Genomic DNA, 20,210 nt, shown 5'->3' on the forward strand with positions numbered 1-20,210 from the left:
CTATGAAAGAAAAATCTAAGAACTGAATTTCTATCATTCAAAAAAGCAAAACAAAAAAACCCCAAGAGATTCCCTTTCTGAAACTACAACTTCTTGTGATGATTCGAGAAGGTCTGACAGATTTAAAAAAGAATCTTGCTTTGATTGACAGGAGACAGGCAGGGGAGGTTTTTAGCTGGGAGGGCCTCCGTCTGCAGCAATAGCCGTGACCATATTGTACATTCTAGCCTCATCAGTGCTTATGGGTAGTCCCCTTCGGGTGGTATCCTGGAATGTATGTGGCCTCCACTCTCCCATCAAGCGCTCCAAGGTGCTCTCTTTGTTGCGCAGACACATGGCCCGGGTGGCTTTCTTGCAGGAGACCCATCTTACGGATGCCGAGCATGCAAGCTTCGTCGCACTTGGGTGGGGGACGTTAGATATGCTTCTGCTTCTACTAAATCTGCTGGGGTGGCCATTTTATTCCATAAACATCCCTATCACCATCCGTAGGGAAATTAAAGACCCCCTGGGGCGCTATCTTATTTTGGTGACAGAGCTCTATAAATTGTACGGTGGTTTTGTGTAATCTATATGCGCCCAACACCTTTGACCCAGGCTTCTATCGGGGCTTGTATGCCCATCTTGCTCCCATATTTGACTGACACTCTAATCTTAGGGGGAGGACTTCAATACAGTCCGGGACTTGCAATTAGACACCTCTGGGAGTCGTGGTTGGGACACAGGGGGTGGGCCGTGGCCCAAACCTGCTGGAATCCGACTCCATCTTCTAGATGTGTGGAGGACCTTACATCCTATTGAGCGCGATTTCACTCATCTTTTCTCGGGCACACACCTCCTTTTCTAGAATTGACTACTTTCTCATTAGTTCACACGCGTTCTCTAGGGTCCGAGAGGCGGGTATTGAGAGCATAGTTGTATCTGATCACGCCCCGGTGTGGGTGGATATGGAGTTTCTGCCTCCCTTCCCCGGCCCTAAATTTTGGCGTTATCCTTATTATTTGGCCCAAGATGAGAAATTTGCAGAATTTTTATCAGTCAAGTGGAAAGAATATGCCGAACACAATCAAGCCCATTTATCTCAACCCGCACTGTTTTGGAACGCCGCCAAAGCAGTTTTACGTGGCGAGATTATCTCATATGTTTCTCAGCGCCGGAAAGTCCTGGATAGGCGGATTTTGAACTTAACCACCCAGGTCCGTCAGGCACGGACTTACCTGCTTCATTCTAAATCGGCGGAGGCCCGGATCTCATACCTCTCCAAGCAACATGCTCTCAATTCCTTGCTTCACCAAAGGGCAAAGAAAAGTCACTTATATTACAAATTTAAACTCTTTCAATACAGTAATAAAGCTGGGAAGATGATGTCCAACCTTATTAGATCTTCTAGGACGAGCCGGTTCATCCCGGCTATCCGCATGTCCCCTACTGTGGTGGCCAAGGACACACCCACTATCCTTACACGCTTTCGGGAGTACTACTCTTCTCTTTATCTGTCTGGTGGGGGAGACGTGAGCGCACGTCAAAAGTTTTGTGAGGGCCTTCCGCTCCCCCGCTTGACTAGGGATCAACTGGATAAGTTAAATGCCCCTATCTTAGAGACGGAAGTGCGGCTCACTATTCATCGCTCCCAAATTTTAAGGCTCCGGGACCAGATGGGTTTACGGCGGAATTTTACAAACTGTTAAAAGACCAAGTTTCCAACCCTTGGCTTTGATGTACACCCACATGATCGCTCGGGCACCTTTCCTCCTCACGACAATCTAGCTAACATCGTTCTGATACCAAGCCGGGAAAAGACCCCCTGGTCCCGGAATCCTACGCCCAATATCATTACTCAATTATGATCATAAGTTACTCGCTAAGATTTTAGCGGAGAGATTAGCAGACTGTCTACCCAGCCTGGTCGGTGATCACCAAGTGGGCTTTGTCCGCCACCGCTATGCGATATCTAATATTCGTAAAATTTTATCAGCCATGACATGAGTCAACACATGGCTCAACCTTATTTGGCCATCAGCTTCGACGCTGAAAAAGCGTTCGATAGAGTGGAGTGGGAGTACCTTTTCTTGTGTTGCAATGCATGGGGTTTGAGGGCCTTTTTCTACAAGCGGTACACCTTCTTTATGACAAGCCACGGGCACGGATAGTGGCTAATGGCGCACAGTCCGAACCCTTTCCAGTTACGCGTGGTACCCGACAGGGCTGTCCCTTATCCCCCTTGCTGTTCCTTTACAGCTGGAACCTCTGCTCCTAGCCATCAGTGCGACCCCCGGCATTCGCGGTCTTCGTATGGACTCCACAATTTTAAACACGTGGCTTTTGCGGACGACCTTTTAGTTTTTATCACTAGCCCCCAGTCGTCCTTACCACCCCTTCTCCAATTGATAGGGACTTTTGGGACCTTTTCGGTCTTCGCCTCAATGAGTCCAAATCTTCCGCCTTGGCTTATCCCCCTACCCTGAGAGATACCTGGGCTGGCCCATTTCCATTGCGGTGGGCGGGGGATAGCTACGTTATTTGGGGGTTTTTCTTCCCTCGGACCTGGACTCGGTATACCGGGTCAATGTACCTAATCTCATCAGTTATACTCGGGACACTTGGCCACTTGGAGGGCTTTACCCCTTTCGGTGGCGGGTAGAATTGCACTCTTTAAGATGACATTGCTGCTCCGAAATGGCTCTACTTTTGCAAAATGTGCCGCTCTTCTTGAAAAAGCGGGACCTGCTGTGGTGGAGACGGCGATGCGCAGATTTTTCTGGCGGGGGGGGAAGGCTAGACTCCCGTTTAAGTGGCTGCAGAATACATGGGCGAGGGGAGGCATGGGGGTCCCTAATCTAGCTCAATATAACATGGCCTGCAATTTGAGGATACTCCGCAACTGGTTAATTGATACCTCAGATTATGCCCCGCTGATTGGAAAGGGCCTTGCTACATCCATTGGCCCCATCCTATGTGCTGCAAGCAAAGTCCTGTCATCTCCCCTCGATTATCACTACTTCGGCTCTCACGCGGCCTCTGCGCCGTACTTGGAGCCGTGACGCACCTTTTACAAATTCCTGCGCTCTGTGCTTATTTCCTACCCCTCCGCGGTAATGCGGAGTTTTCCCCTGGCTCTCAATCTATTATGTTCCGTGAGTGGGACGCTAAGGGAATCACCCGCTTGGGGCATCTCTGGTCCCGGGAGGGGGTGTTTATGCAGTTTGCGGATGTTCAAGCTCTTTATTTATTGGGGCACTCGCACACATTTCCATATTTACAGGTGCGACATTACGCCGGACATTGCCTTAGAGGCTCAGGCGATGGCTACATACACAGCGTAGACAATATTTTCATTTTGAGGCCCAGGGCCCATCCCTTTCTAGCTATTATAGGGCTCTGCGGCGATGATGAGGTGGATGTCTGTTCTGTCCTGGGTCGCTGGAATGGGGATGGGGTGTTTCGTCTCTCAGTTTTTTTTACGTATATGTTTTCGGCGAATAACCAGGATCTCCCCTAACATGTACTACCGGGAAATGCAGTTTCGGTTTTTGAGTCGGGCTTATATATCTCCTCAACGTGCTTTTCAGCTGACTATTGCGTCTACACCTTGTGTCCTCGCTGTTCCGGTGCAGAGGGTTCCATGTCCCATGTTTTTTGGATTGTCCCCCGGTACTCAGATTTTGGCGTCGGATTGTGGACTATTTGGTGGAACTGCTTGATGTGGGTCTGCCCTTTTCCCCTGTGGTTTTTTTTGGCTGCATTTCCCCCTTCGGGTTCGAGATCCTGGTTCTCGCCTGTTGCTTCAAAAAGCGAGCTTAATAGGGAAGAAGATCATATGCAGAACTGGCGATCATCCGATGCCCCTCCTTTGGAGCATGGCGGAACTGTTTCCACGCCATGATGACCATGGAAAGCATGGCGGCACGGGGTTCCCCGACGACGACGCTTCTTCCTCAGTGTTTGGAATGCTTACCTTCAACGGCTTCCGCATCGTGCCCGGAGTTTGGTCCTGAATGATTGAGGTTTCCCTAGTCGACAGCCCTGATCCTGTGTACAAGGACTTCCTGTACTGTCTGTTCTGTCTTGTGACTGTTCTCCTGGTAGAAGGGGGGGGGAGGGGGTTGGGTGGGGTTGGGAGGTGGGGGGAGGGCTTGAATATACTGTTGTTGGTAAGATTCTAGCGGAGAGGGATAAGTAACCCCCTCTCCGTGTTGTTGTATGTTTAATTTTGAAAATCCAATAAAATTGTTTTACAAAAAAAAAAAAAAAAGAATCTTGCACTTGATCTTTGCTGATTCCTGTCACCTGCTGTGGCAAATAATATGCTTTAGTGGTGACTGGCATTGTCTCCTTGGAATCTTGAGAACTTGTGAGAGCGCACAAAAAACTCAAGCACAGTGCCACTTGTGCGCTGACGGAAGCACGCGACCACTAGGCAGCACTTAACATGGGTGCTCATAATTCAAGGCTGAACTGTTCGCCCAAAAACTGGGCGCACAGCGAGACACACACGCCGGACCTACAAGCCAGTAGAGGGCAGCCTCCAAAAGTACACGAAAAGCCATTCCGGCCTACCACACTGTGCGCAGCAAAAAGCCTCAGAATGGGGCCTGGCCTACTGAGGCTGCTCAACCCGCCAGGCTGCCCACATCCCTCGACCTCCCACGGCGTGGGACGAATGTCGGAACAGTGCACAGAGCTCGGAGAACAAGCGGGAGAAGGAAGCCCTGCATTCTACAACCTCCCGCTAAGTCTCTGTATATATCTTCTTCCTTTTCTTTTTTTTTTTTTTTAACTTACAGCTGAGCACAGAGATGGTCTGTGGCTGCAGGGGGAGAGGGCAATTGCCATCACCGCCATGCTTGGCTTTCTGCACCTGCTGCCTTTCAGTCGCTCAAGCAGCTAAGTCCATGCTGGCAAAATCAGCTACCGGACCAAGGCACACCTCTGTTGGACCACGGAAATCACCTCAGGAATTCTCAGCTGGGGGAGGAAACTTTAGGTATCACTGCAGGAGAGCGGGGCTTTCTTTTTCTTAATTTAGATTTCAAATTTCTCCTTCCAAAAACACTCGACGCAATCCCCATAAGGAGATGCACGTCCACCATCTACTGGAGACGAAGAATACTGGCAGGCTGGGATCACTGCAGGAGTATATATACTGCAACGTCAGCTTGCTCCATCTTCATCTGCTGGCAGGGGAGCATAAACCACTGGTCTTGAGTCCACCTGTCTACACGCTAGGAAATGTATTAATTGGTTGTGTATGTGTGTAATGAAAAATAGAAAGTACATAACGAGCTGCCTGTATAGGGGATGTGGCTGAGCAACTGAATTCTTAGACTTTCCTGTTAGAGTTGCACTTTCTATAATAAAACCACATAAAAGAAGAAGTTCTGGTTTCATTTCAGATTTTTCTTGGTCAAGTCAAGTCATCTGCCACTTTAAAAGCTGCTCCATGGACATGATAAGGGACCTGTGAGCAGTTTTATTCTGAGATCAGGATGTTCGGAAAGGAAATATGGGACATTTTCCCAGATTTCTGCAGAACACTTCTCCCACCAAAAGGCGGGCCAAACAATGCTCCCAAAAGCTATTGACCAATAACCTGCTTACCTACAATATATAAACTCTTCACTGCAATCAATGCAGATATATCACCACATTGATTCTAATAAAACTTTGGCAACAGAGCAGAAAAGTAACAAAAGAGAAGCCTATGCAGATTACATTCAGCATCAGCTGATGCTGAATGTAATCTGCTTTGAAGCACTGAAAAAAAGTGTGAAAAGCAGAATATAAAAATCTAAATAAATAAAAATAAAGGCATTAGGACAGCTGCATGCAAAATCAAAACCTCAGTACAGCATGGATGGACTGTACGAGTGCCTTTGTTAGCATCCCACATGCCTGGATAATAAATTGCCTTGAAATATACAAAGTGAATCCTGTGCTGAGAGAGTACATCAAGCTCACCATGAAAATGTGGCAGACTCCGCTCCACCTGAATTATGAGGATGGACAATAAGTCATTCCCAATCTTAAGATCCAGCGGGGAATATTCCTGGGAGGTTCCCTGTCACCGCTGTTAATTTGTCTGGCATTAAACCCACCGACTGCTCTCATTAACTCCTTGGGTTATGGAATTTGCCTTAATCCTAGAGCAATCCCCTACCAAAGGTTTCCCATTTCCTGTTTGTTGATGATCTGAAACTCTACCGTTCTTCTGATGCTCATTTAGCAGAACAGCTCCGTGTGCTGAAGAGTTTCTCAGATGACATCTGGATGACATTTGGTTTGGACAAATGTGGAAAGGCAACTTTTCTTAAAAGCAAATTAAGCACAACTGAAAACATCTCCCTGACTGCAGACTGCAATATAGAGGAACCTGAGCAGGAAGGGGGGTATAAATCTCTAGGCGTAGAGGAAGGTGAAACTATCCAGCAGAAAGTACTGAGAGATAAGCTCAGTAAAGAATAGGATAGGAGGGGGAGGCTGATATTGGTGAGTGCCTTGCAGCATGAAATAAGATCCAAGCTATTACCCAGCATGCAGTGCCTGCATTATCAGTCAGTTATGGAACAGAAGGTTCGCCTCCTAAATATCTTGAAGAATTGGATGCGAAAACAAGAAAGTTGCTCCACGCCCATCAGGTATTCCTTAATCGTCCTGACAGCCCAATGCCATCCCCCAGGGACGCCCCAGAAGTTCCCTTTTCCACCCCCTCTGGTTGCTCGGGCTCCCCTGCTCCTTCGTTGTTTGCTTGCCTCGTTTTTTCCTCTCTCCTCATTTTCCTGTCCTGGTTTGTTCTGATCTTTGCTATCTTTACTGCTGGGCTCTTTTCTCCTTTGCGGTTCCTCTCGTCATTTCCTTCTTTTTCAGCTCCATCTTTCCGTTGTCACTTAAGTATTTCTCTGTTATGATCTGGCCAAATAAAGATCTAAGATTTTTTTCCACTGCCTTTGATATACTTGCTCTTTCTTCATCTTTTTGCGGGCTCTGTGTACCCCCACAGGTGTAAAAATGGGGTTTCTGATACAGAAACAGCAGTACAGAAGGCCATAAGAAATTGCCATACTGGTTCAGACCGAGGGTCCATCAAGCTCAGCATTCTGTTTCCAACATTGGCCAATCCAGGCTACAAGTAGCTGGCAAGTACATTGGAGAAATTACTTACCTGATAATTTCATTTCCCTTAGTGTAGACAGATGGACTCAGGACCAATGGGTATAGTGTACTCCTGTTAGCAGTTGGAGACGGATCAGATTTCTATCTGACGTCAGCCCCTAGTACATATACCCCTGCAGGAAGTGCAGCTCTTCAGTATTCTCCTTGAAAAGCATTATGGATATGTGTGAGACTGACTGATTGATTAACAACTTGATTAACTTGTATAACTTCATAACTTGGTTAAACGTTATAACTTGATAAACTTGGTTAGCTTAATTAACTTGGATTGGTTGATTGACTATAGCTGGAGACCGCCAGTGTACTCAACCGGAAAGCGTCGACACCCGGTAGGGTGGATGCCCTAGGTAAATGAAGAACATGTCTTACCCTTGGGTCATTTGAAAATCCTTGCATGACGGCAGCCGTGGGTGGGATGATGAGTCCATCTGTCTACACTAAGGAAAACGAAATTATCAGGTAAGTAATTTCTCCATTTCCTAGCGTGTAGCAGATGGACTCAGGACCAATGGGATGTATAAAAGCTACTCTCGAACCGGGTGGGAGGCTGCCCGTGACCCACTTAGTACTGCCCTTGCAAATGCCATGTCCTCCTGAGCCTGAACATCCAGACGGTAGAATCTGGAGAAGGTATGGATGGGAGGACCATTGTCGCTGCCCCTGCAGATCTCTGAGGGTGATAGCATCCTACTTTCTGCCAGGTGATACCGCCTGGGCTCTGGTCGAGTGGGCCTTGACTTGTAGAGGTGGTGGCTTGCCTGCCTCTATGTAGGCCGCCTTGATAACTTCCTTGATCCAGCGGGCTATCATTGCCCGCGAGGCTGCTTCCCCTTGTCTCTTTCCACTGTGGAGGACGAAAAGGTGGTCCGTTTTTCATACGGGTTCCGACATTTCCAGGTATCTGGATAAGAGTTTGCCGATGTTGAGGTGGCGTAGACTACGGGCTTCTTCCGAATTCTTCAAATCATCTGCCGATGGTAGTGAAATGGTCTGGTTAAGATGGAAGTGTGAGACCACTTTAGGAAGGAACGAGGGAACCGTGCGAAGTTGGATGGATCTTGGGGTGAGTCTGAGGAACGTCTCACGGCATGACAGTGCTTGTAGCTCCGAGATGCAGCGGTCTGAACAAACTGTCAGTAAGAAACCTGTCTTTAAGGTTAGCATGTGGAGAGATAGTCCTCGGAGAGGTCTGAAGGAGGTTCCGGCTAGGAAGTCCAGGACGAGATTGAGGTTCCACAGAGCTCTGACAGGCATTGGGTAACCAGGTCCGGGAGCTCGTCCTTAGTGAAGAAGCGCCTCATGGCTCGGTGGGGCTCTGTCCCCGGGAGAGGCTCCCCCTCTTCTAGGGACTCTGTTTTCCTCTTCAGATATGTCCGAGTCCATGGCGGGAAGGCATATAGCAGGGACCCCGGAGGCCAGGTCTGTACCAAGGCATCGATCCCTTGGGCCTGTGGTTCCCGCCTGCGACTGAAGTATCTGGGCACCTGGCTGTTGGATCTGTTTTGCAGAAGGTCCATGTCCGGGGTTCCCCATCTTCTCACTATCATCTGGAAGGCTGTGGACGACAGCTTCCATTCTCCTGGGTCCAGGCTTTCCCTGCTGAGGTAGTCTGCTGCGATGTCGGCGGAGATTTCCTGGAGGTTTGCTTCCACCCATATCATCAGAGGATCTATTTCCAGGGACACCTGTTGGCTTCTGGTACCCACCTGTCGGTTGATGTAGGCTACGGTTGTGGCATTGTCCGACATTACTCTGACCGCTTTGTCCCAAAGTCTGTGAGCAAACCATAGGCAGGCTAGTCTGACTGCCCGCTCTTCCAGGTGATTGATGTTCCATCCCGCTTCTTCTGCGTTCCACTGCCCTGGAGTGCTAGACGTACGGTGTAGTTCTGGGATTGTGGACTCCACCGCGATAGGAGTGAGCATTGTAGTGGCCTCATGTGGGCTCGCGCCCATGGTACAACTTCCAGAGTGGATGCCATCAGCCCAAGTACCTGTAGGTTATCCCATGTTGTGGGACAGGGATCGTTCAGTCATGTTTGCAGTCGGTTCCCCAGTTTTGTTCTCCTTGTGGGGGTCAGGCTGACTGTCTTCCTTGGTGTCGAATTGCACTCCTAGGTATTCCAATGACTGAGAGGGGTGTAGTGAACCCTTGTTTGTGTTGACTACCCATCCTAGGCTCTCCAACAGTGCAATGACTCTGTTGGTTGCCTGGAGGCTTTCCTCTGGTGATTTCGCCCTGATCAGCCAATCATCTACGTAGGGATGTACTAGGATTCCTTCTTTCCTCAGTGCTGCCGCCACCACTACTATGACCTTGGTGAACGTCCGGGGTGCTGTGGCTAACCCGAAGGGTAGTGCCCGGAATTGGTAATGGTGGTCCAGGACTTTGAAGCGTAGATAACGCTGGTGTTCCTGATGAATTGGAATGTGAAGGTAGGCCTCCGAAAGATCCAGGGAGGTGAGGAACTCTCCTGGTTGCACCACCCTTATCACTGATCACAGAGTTTCCATGCGGAAGCGGGGAACCCGCAGGTGTCGGTTGACCGACTTGAGATCCAGGAAGGGCCTGAATGTTCCCTCTTTCTTGGGGATGATAAAATAATGGAGTAGTGACCAGTATGTATTTTCTGAGGAGGCACTGGGCTTCCACTGCCACCCTTTTTATGAGGTCGTGGCAGGGAGACTCCACAAATTTGTCCAGGGGGTTTTGCAGAAAGTCTAGGTAGTACCCCTCCCGGATGATGGCTAGGACCCACTTGTCCGAAGTTATCTCGACCCATCTGTGGTAGAATAGGGCTAGTCTGCCCCCTATGGCTTCTTTCCTCGGACGGGTCGGCTGAATCTCATTGTGGGGTGCAGCTGGGGCCTGTACCCGAGCCTGTTCCTCTCTTGCTGGGCTTGTTCCGAAAGGACTGGTTCCTGCCCGTGGGGCGGGGTGTATGGTAGCTGCTTCTGTAAGGGGTGAAGCGCTGTGAACTTCTGCCCTTGGGGGACCTGTGGAGGGGTCGTTGTGTTCTCTTCATTTTGTCCTCCAGCAGGCGTGGCAATGGGGGCTCGCCCCATTTGTCTGCTAGTTTCTCCAGTTCGCTGCCGAATAGTAGAGAGCCTTTGAATGGCATTCTAGTGAGGCGTGTTTTGGAAGCTGTGTCGGCCGACCAGCTTCGGAGCCAGAGCTGTCTTCTAGCTGCCACCGTAGATGATACTTTCTCTGGCCGCTGTGCGCACTAGGTCCGAAGCTGCGTCCGCAAGGAAGGACACTGCTGGTTCCATGACTTCTCCCGGAGTGTTGTTTCTGCCTGGGATAAGCAGGCACGTGTCACCACGGTGCAGCAGGCCGCAATTTGTAAAGACATGGCGGCTACATCAAAGGCTTCTTTAAGGATAGACTCCAGACGTCGGTTGTGTGCGTCCTTGAGGGCTGCCCCTCCCTCCACCGGGATGGTGGTGCGCTTAGCTACCGCGCAGACCATGGCATCGACTCTTGGGCATGCAAGGAGATCGTTGGTAGCCGAGTCCAGGGGGTACATGACTGCCAAGGCTCGTCCCCCTTTGTATTTGGCTTCCGGGGCATTCCATTCCAGGTCAATCAGCTGTTGTGCTGCCTGCAGCAGAGGGAAATGGTGGGAAGTCTGCCGAATGCCCTCCAGCAGGGGATTCTGTTTAGGATCCTCCGAAGTACCTGGGCCCGGGATGGCGAGCTCCGACAGGCATTGGGTAACCAGGTCCGGGAGCTCGTCCTTAGTGAAGAAGCGCCTCATGGCTCGGTGAGGCTCTGTCCCCGGGAGAGGCTCCCCCTCTTCTACGGACTCGGTTTCCTCTTCAGATATGTCCGAGTCCCCATAGGTGAGGCATCTGGGTGGTGGAGGTCTGTGCCTGGGTCTTGAAGGGCCTGGGGCATAAGGGTCCTCCGGCGGAGCATATGGCTGCTCGGTCGGGGGTTCTGCTTGCATTTTAAGAAAGGCATGGACCCCTCTGAAGAACTCCACCCATGAGATGGAATCCAAGCCGAGGGGTGCTGGTTCCCTGGGGGTGCCTGGCTGAGGGGGGGTCCCCCTGGGGTTTGCTAGATCCGGGGTATCCCCTGAGGAGCTATTACTCGGCCCTGGATGGGACTGACCCTGACTGGATCTCCCAGGGCCTCCTCACACTGTGTGCACAGAGAGTCGGCCTCCTCCCTTTGTGCGGCTCTGATGTGGCTTGCTGGGCAGAGGCCTTGAGCCTTTATCCCTGTTTCTGGTGGGGCCATGGTTGTCGGTGCGTAAAACTTATGCGCTCCGGTGTGCCTGCGCCGCGTGTAAGTGTGCGCGCAACTAGCGGGGCGCGCGTATTCTGTGCGCACGGCCTTGTGCGCGTAGTTTATGCGCACAAGGGATATGTGCGTGTAGGTTACGCGCACATGTGCTTTGTGCGTCTAGGAGGATTATGCGCGCGGTCGAACGGAACGGTGAAAGAGGCCAAGATGGCGATGGCGAGCACGCAGGCAATATGGCGACCACCTCGGAGGGTCTCCACGTGGGCAGACCTTTGGAAATAGCCGGGGCCTGGCCCTGGAAGGGCGGATCAACCCGGTGGCGCTGGTCTCGATCGGTGACTTGCGCTCCTCTTCGATCCTCGGAGACAGGATGAAGAGAAGATTTCTACCTTACCTTGTCTTCGGCGCTTCCCGGTTTCGTTCCGGGCGGTCTCCGGCTGCGGGGGGGGAGAGGGCAAATACCTTCACCGCCACACTCGATGGTGCACCCGAGAGTTCGGGGGCTAGGTCCCCGCCGTGAATCGGCCGCTGGACCAAGGCTCACCTCCAAGGGACCATGGAAATCACCTCGGGAATCTCAACTGGGGGAGGGACCCGAAGGTATCACCGCAGGAGAGCAGGGTTCGTCTTCAGGTAGGTTTCTTCTTTAAATTTTGGTTTTCTTCTTTAAATTTGATCTAACGCTCTGAGAGCGTGCAGATAGTCCCTAACTGCTATGGAGACGGAAAATACTGAGGAGCTGCACTTCCTGCAGGGGTATATGTACTAGGGGCTGACGTCAGATTGAAATCTGATCCGTCTCCAACTGCTATCAGGAGTACACTATACCCATTGGTCCTGAGTCCATCTGCTACACACTAGGAAACATCCCCTTTCTGTCTTCAGGGGGGCCACTTGGTAGTAGACAATCCTCTTAACTTTTTCATTGCCTTCTGTGGTTTCTCGGCTGCTTCAGTTGGTCCATGAGCAGAATCACCATGGCCTACAGCGGCACCAAGGACTTTATCTTCACCTGAAGTTTCAGCGCTATCACTACCACCATCATTAGCCCTGGCGCTTAGACTAAGGGTGGGCACCTTTTTATCCTGGGCAACATGTATGAATTTTTCTTTTTGTTTCTTATCATACTTCATTAGGAGCAGTCGCCTAGCTGAGATTGAGTTTAGGTATTATGCAACAGGATCACCACGTGAAGATTCTCAGCAAGGCCTGGTGAGAAATACTTACTCGGAATGAACCTCATTCGTAAGCCATGGCATGTTGGGGATGATCTCAGTCTCTCAAATTTATCTCCTAGGTGGATCCTTTCATGTCTTTTCAGCTCCGATTTCCACTTGACGCTTTTATCACACTCACAGGCTGATGCAATAAAGTGAGATCACCTGAACGCAAGGTTTTATCCACTCCTAAATGCAAATTTTGTGCACGTAAACATTACTCCCGCTGCAGGCAAGAGTTTCACCTGCACAAAATGTGTGTTTAAAGCTGTGGGCCCAGCCCAGCGCTCTCCCATGGAAATTCCATACAAATGAGGGCATTCAGCATGCTCTCCCAATGCAGAGGGTGTACTGGCTGAGAGCGCATTTTAACAACACTAGAAACTTCACTCCTGGCTAGAAATGGAGTAAAGTTTCTAATGCTGGATCCACCGCTGAGGCTCCCCCACTACCCACAAAGACACGTGGCAGAGGCTCGACAACGCATTTATTTTTTTTTAAATTCTAATTGTGGCCCGACAGCCAGCTAGCAGAACAAATGATATGATCCTAAATTAGCAACACAGGAGATAAATCCCTAAGTTAGGAGCAGAAGAAAAAAAAAAGTGCTCCTATATGCTCTCTCCCGTTCAGCCCCTCTCCTTCCCAGGTGTATGCACATTTTAACTCATGATGCATTACCATACATTAGCTTACTGCAATGAGAATTAAAACATTTTTAACTTGTTTGTTAAAACTGTGCGCTGAAATTCAACACACAGGCTCTTAATGCACGGGTTATTCCCTCAGCCTGTGTGCGCAGGCAAATGGCTTCTCTCCCGTGTGGATCCTTTTATGACTCTTCAGTGCCAATTTCCAAATGAAGCTTTTACCGCACTCACTGCATGTAAATGGTTTCTCTCGTGACAGGAATGAACCTCATTCGTAAGCCATCGCATGTGGGGGATGATCTCAGTCTCTCAAATTTACTGCTAACGCCCTTTAGTACTTGCATTGTGCCAAAGAAAGTCTCCTTCTGAAGCTCATACTGTGTAAACGTAAACAGGCAATATATCAAGATGTGCTTCTTAATCAGACCAGCGGCACCCAATATGATTGGGGCAGAAAGATACAGAAATAGTCCCATTTTCTTGGTCTCCAATTACATCTTTTGGTACTTAAGGATCTTTGCTTTCTCCATACAATACACAGAATAATCATTGGGTATTGATACATCTCTTCACAATGCTGTTCTTCTCCTTCACAGTATCTGGTTTTCGCGCATTGATCTTCCTGTCTGTGGGAACAGGACTATCCCAGGTGATCACAACTTCTTCGTTCTCTACTATTCTATTAGGATTGTGCTCCCAATGTTATAATATTTACACAGGTTCCAGTGAATAGGCCTTGCTACCTTGTTGTGTCTCTCTGCTCTCTGGATCCAGGCCTTCTGACATCAGCACATCACAGCCAGTGATGAGAAGTGTAACCGTTTCCAGTTCTGTTCTACAGAGCCTGCTTTTGTCCGTTTCACCAGTCCATCCTCACCTCTTCTCAACCACTGTTGTGTCAAATCCTGAGCCAAGTGGGGCTGCTGAAGTAACTCTCTGTACTTCCCATGTACTTATGCTTCAGCCAATCATCCTACCCTGCTTATCTGATTCTTTCAGAAGTTTCTTCTCTTAATATGAAAATTCTGTAGCTTCTGTACCATCATGCCCTGCTGGATTTTCAGCCATTCCCTCTATTTGTCGGAAAGATTGTTCCTGCTCTTCACCAGATAGAGCTGTTCTGCTAAATGAGCATTACAAGAACTTTCAATTTCTAATCAATAACAAACAGTAAATGAGATACTTTGGAAGGGGCTTGGTTGCTCTAGAATTAAGGCAAATTCCATAACCAAGGAGTTAATGTGAGAACTCAGCAGGTTTAATGCAAGACAAACAAAACTTACGACAGGGAATCTCCCTGGGATATTCCTCGCTGGATCTCAATATTGAAAATGCCATGTTGTCCATCATCAAAATTCTGTTTTCTCTTCTGTGTACATCCTTTCATACCTTTTAGATTTGATTTAAACCTGTAGCTTTAATCACACTCATTTCATGCAAATGGTTTCTCTACTGTGTGAATCCTTTTATGGTTTTTCAGAGATGTTTTCCATATGAAGCTTTCATCACACTCACTGCATGTAAATTGTTTCTCTCCTGTGTGGATCCTTTTATGCCTTTTCAGAGAAGATTTCCATATGAAGCTTTCATCACACTCAGTACATATAAATAGTTCCTCTCCTGTGTGAATCCTTTCATGGCTTTTCAGCTTTGATATACACGTGAAGCTTTCATCACACTCACTGCACGTAAATGGTTTCCCTCCCTTGTGGCTCCTTTCATGCCTTATCAGAGAGGATTTCCATATGAAGCTTTCATCACACTCATTGCATGTAAATGGTTTCTCTCCTGTGTGGATCCTTTCGTGGATTTTCAGCTTTGATTTCCATATGAAGCTTTCATCACACTCATTGCATGTAAATGGTTTCTCTCTTGTGTGGATCCTTTCATGCCTTTTCAGAGAGGATTTCCATATGAAGCTATTATCACACTCATTGCATGTAAATGGCTTGTCTCCTGTGTGGATCCTTTCATGGCTTTCCAGCTCTGATTTACGCCTGAAGCTTTTATCACACTCTGTGCACGTGAATGCTTTCTTTCCTGTGTGAATACTTTCATGGATTTTCAGCTGATGTTTTGAACTGAAGTTTTTATCACACTCACTGCATGTAAATGTTTTCTCTCGTTTGTGGAAGCTTTCATGACTTTTCATTTCTGATATACACCTGAAGCTTTTATCACACTCTGTGCAAATGATTATTTTCTTTCCAACAAGGAAATATCCATGCATTTTCACTTGATGTTTTGAAATGAAGCTTTTATCATATTCACTGTATGCAAATAGCTTCTCTCGTATGTGGATCTTTTTATGCCGTTTCAGATTTGATATAAATCTAAATCTTTTATAACACACACTGCACGTAAATGGTTTCTCTTCTGTGTGGATCCTTTCATGGCTTTTCAACTCTGATTTACATCTGAAGCTTTTATCACACTCTGTGCATGTATTTTGTTTCTCTCCTGTGTGGATCTTTTTATGCCTTATCAAATTTGATTTACTGCTGAAGCTTTTATCACACTCAGTGCATTTAAATGGTTTCTCTCCTTTGTGTGTCCTTTCATGCATTTCCAATTGAGGTTTCAAAGTGAAGCTTTTATCACACTCAGTGCATTTAAATTGTTTCTTTCTATAGTGGATCCTTTCATGGCATTTCCGTTCTGATTTTGTACAGAAGCTTTTATTACACTCAGTGCATTTGTATGATTTCTTACCTCTTTGAAACCTTTGATACAGTTTCAATTGAGATTTCAACCCAAACATTTTATCACGTATTGTATATTTGAATGGTTTTCCTACCATGTGGATCCTTTTGTGTATTTTCAGTTCTGATTTCCCACTGAAATCTTTATCACACTTAGGGCAAGTGAATGGTTTCTCTGCTGTGTGCATTCTTTGATGCCTTTTCATTTTTGATTTCCAAGTGAAGCTTTTATTATGGTCTGTACATATAAATTGCTTTTCTGCTGAGTGGATCTTCTGGTGCATTGTCAGTTGTGATGGATAAATGAAGCTTTTATTACATTCACTACATGGAAACGATGTCTCTCTTGTATGAATCTTCTGGTGAACTTTTATTACGTTACTTGCACATTCACTGCCTGAAGAGAGTCTCAACCCAGTAAATTCTCTCAGGTGTTGTGTAATTTGCTCACAGGGAGTCACATTCTCAGTGGAGTCTCCTGCTGGGTTTCTCAGCCTTTCCTCTGACTTGCACTGTTTCCAGCAGTTTTCCTTCCAATCACAACACAGGCAGGTATCCGCTCCATCTTTCTGTGATACAGCTTCAGTCACTTCCAGATGTTTACTGGATTCCTCAGGATGCGTCTCCTCGTGTCTTCTCTTGGACTCATCGATCTCTGGATAAGAAAATAAAGAACAGACATTACTTCATGTGAGAGAGCGTCACAGTGACAACGGTCAGGGTTTTCCAGCATTAAACACCTCAGAGGGAACAGGGGTGTAAAGCAGCTGCATCAGCTCCTTTCTGCAGCATCCTGGGATGAACCAGAGCACATCGCTGGGTCTCAGAGGAGGACCAAGCTAAGGACTGAACAACTCAATACCGTCAGGTGGATAAAATTCTCAGAATGTTGTTTTATGTAACTCATCCATAAGAAAAACCACCTTGTAAATTAACTTAAATTGTATTTAAATAGCCCTGTGATGTCCAGCACTCAGTTCAAAATATTAATGGAGGTCTTCATACATTAACATATGGTAATAAGAACATGCCATACTGGGTCAGACTAAGGGTCCATCAAGCCCAGCATCCTGTTTCCAACAGTGGCCAATCCAGGCCGTAAGAACCTGGCAAGTACCCAAAAACTAAGTCTATTCCATGTAACCATTGCTAGTTATAGCAGTGGCTATTTTCTAAGTCAACTCAATTAATAGCAGGTAATGGACTTCTCCTCCAAGAACTTATCCAATCCTTTTTTAAACACAGCTATACTAACTGCACGAACCACATTCTCTGGCAACAAATTCCAGAGTTTAATTGTGCGTTGAGTAAAAAAGAACTTTCTCCGATTAGTTTTAAATGTGCCCCATGCTAACTTCATGGAGTGCCCCCTAGTCTTTCTATTATCTGAAAGAGTAAATAACCGATTCACATCTACCCGTTCTAGACCTCTCATGATTTTAAACACCTCTATCATATCCCCCCTCAGTCGTCTCTTCTCCAAGCTGAAAAGTCTTAACCTCTTTAGTCTTTCCTCATAGGGGAGCTGTTCCATCCCCTTTATCATTTTGGTTGCCCTTCTCTGTACCTTCTCCATCGCAATTATATCTTTTTTGAGATGCGGCGACCAGAATTGTACTCAGTATTCAAGGTGCAGTTTCACCATGGAGCGATACAGAGGCATTATGACATTTTCCGTTTTATTCACCATTCCCTTTCTAATAATTTCCAACATTTTGAGTGCCGCAGCACACTGAACCAACGATTTCAATGTGTTATCCACTATGATGCCTAGATCTCTTTCTTGGATTGTAGCACCTAATATGGAACCTAACATTCAGGTCGATACTGTAACGTGCGGTTGAAGATTTCCCGTCTGTAACGTGCAGGGAGCGCACAATTCGGACGCGTAAGGCGATCCAGCGATACAGTCTCCAGTTTCACGCGTCCTTAGCGCTTCTTAAAACAGACGCAAAACCTTTCCCGCACGCAGCATGTAAATGATATGTAAATGAACGAATTAGCTATTTAATGAACGAATTAGCTATTCCCTCCAATACTGTGACGCACGCTCCGACTATCGCTTTTTTTCCCTGCCGATTTGCCGTGCGTTTAACCTGTTAGTTTACCGCCTACCCCTACCCCTACGTTAGAGGCAGGAGTAAGGGTAAGCGGCAACCTTTCCCCCAGCCCCGGCTCACCTGCCCTGGTCGCGTCCATGGGTGCCGGTCTCCGGGGTAGCCCCAGTCCTCTCCCTCCTCCCGAAGCAAAAAAAAAGCGAAAAAAAAATCCAATGCGGCCCCACTTCGGCAGCTCCCCTTCGGCGGAGACAGCAGTGTAAAGCGAGAAGGACCACGGCGGACCTTCGGTGGAGATGGCACTGTAAAGCGAGACAGACCGCGGAGCAAGGAGAGGAGGAGAGAGAAGACGCCAGCCAGCCCTCCTCCGGACAGCGGCTCCTCTGCCTCACAGCTGCCGGTGAAGATAGACACCCGAACAGGTAGGCCCCTCGTGCAATTTGACCTCTAGGCGTGACGTCACGACGTTTGGCGTCACGGCATGCGACGTCACGCCTTGAGGTCAAATTGCACGAGGGGCCTACCCGTTCGGGCATCTATCTTCGCCGGCAGCTGGGAGGCAGAGGAGCCGCTGTCCGGAGGAGGGCTGGCTGGAGTAAGTATCGGAGGGGAATAGCTAATTCCTTCATTATACAGCTAATTTGTTCATTTACATATCATATACATGCTGCGTGCGGAAAGGGTTATTCGTCTGTTTTAAGAAGCGCTAAGGACGCGTGAAACTGGAGACTGTATCACTGAATCACCTTACGCGTCCGAATTGTGCGCTCCCAGCACGTTACAGACGGGAAATCTTCAACTGCACGTTACAGTGAGTTTAACATCCGGCTTCTCTCAATAATATTTTCTTTTCTCTCCTCCCAAAAAGATGAATTTTCTTAAAAAAGTCCCTCCTTACCAAGGGAGCTGAGGGTCTGATAATTCTCCTCCATCACATTCTTGTGAAGTTCCTTTTGCCATTCTTCTAAATACTCCCACTCCTCCTGGGAGAAACAGACAGTGATGTCCTCAAAGGTTACTGGGACCTGAAACACAAACCAGGAACACTCAGCACCTTCTACATCAGGAGATCTCCCAGTGCTGGGGATCAGCAGGGCAGGGGGAGGGGTTTCTGGGTGTAAATAATTCACAGTCACGAAACACACAATCCCCAGGCAGGACTACAGTAACAGGAAACCAGTTACACACAGACCATGGGACACCATGTTTTACTTTGTGTCACTTCTGATCTCTCTCCTTAAACTCTGTGGACAGTCCCAAAATGCCTTTTCTGGGCCCCAGGTCTGCTCGGAGTCCCATTAAAGTGAGGGCTGATTATGTAGCGTCCCAAGATAGAAAGCTGCAGCAGTATTTGTGTAGAGAGGGCAGGATTGCAGTGTTTAGTACAAATCATTAGGAAGTTCTCCCTTTTTTAAATCAATAACGTAATCATTACAGGAGATACAAAGCTCTGACCCAGTGTTTATACAGACAGGGGAGGAAGTTGGGGGCCATCTCCTACCTGAGCAGAAGCTCCTGCAGGCATTTTCCTCTCTGCTTTTGCTGCTTTCAGGATTAGAAATGAAATGGGGGCTTCTTCTCAGACTGGGAGAGAGCTGAGGGTTTCCCTCTTCCTGCTCCAGGGGACGAGGGAAGCTGAGAAGCAGAGCTGGGGGAAGGGGCTCGAGGTCCTTCTCGCCGATTCTGACATCATCGAAATGTGACGAGCAGCTCCGCCTCCTGCCGGGCGCAGACTGATGACATCACACAGGGGGAAGTGTTAAAGCTGGATCTAGATATAGGAAGCTGGGAAGGGGAGGTTTCTGTGCGAGGTGGGGGCTAGAGAGAGAGGTAGTCAGTGTGTGCAAGGGAGGGAGCAGCAGAAGAAGAAGAAGAGGTGGTTGTGCCAGAGAGAGCGAGAGTGAATTACAGGCCAATGTAATACACTGCGCTCAGCTAGCCGCGGGGTTGGATGCACTACAATAACTCCCCATGCAAGCTTCAGGCTGTTAGCACGCGTTTGGTCGCGCTATTTTTTAGCTCGTCAAAAATGTGCGGCCAACCCCCCGAAACTAATAGCGCCCGCAACATGCAAATACATGTTGATGGCCCTATTAGTTATTCCCGCGCGATACAGTAAGTAAAATGTGCAGCCAAGCCGCACATTTTACTTTCAGAAAT

General features: G+C 48.0%; 1 protein-coding gene across 1 annotated transcript; it reads right to left on the reverse strand.

The window, feature by feature from the left end:
- Positions 1-13,111: 13,111 nt before the first annotated feature.
- Positions 13,112-19,772, reverse strand: LOC115083726 (oocyte zinc finger protein XlCOF6-like). The gene is made up of 3 exons (XM_029587717.1): positions 19,552-19,772; positions 18,949-19,075; positions 13,112-16,648 (listed from the first exon to the last, which is right to left on the reverse strand). Exons 1-3 carry the CDS (start codon positions 19,573-19,575, stop codon positions 14,724-14,726), a joined length of 2,076 nt encoding a protein of 691 aa, XP_029443577.1. The 5' UTR covers positions 19,576-19,772; the 3' UTR covers positions 13,112-14,723.
- Between the last annotated feature and the right edge of the window lie 438 nt (positions 19,773-20,210).

The sequence above is a fragment of the Rhinatrema bivittatum genome, chromosome 2 (genome assembly GCF_901001135.1).
Source record: "Rhinatrema bivittatum chromosome 2, aRhiBiv1.1, whole genome shotgun sequence".
Lineage (NCBI taxonomy): Eukaryota > Metazoa > Chordata > Amphibia > Gymnophiona > Rhinatrematidae > Rhinatrema > Rhinatrema bivittatum.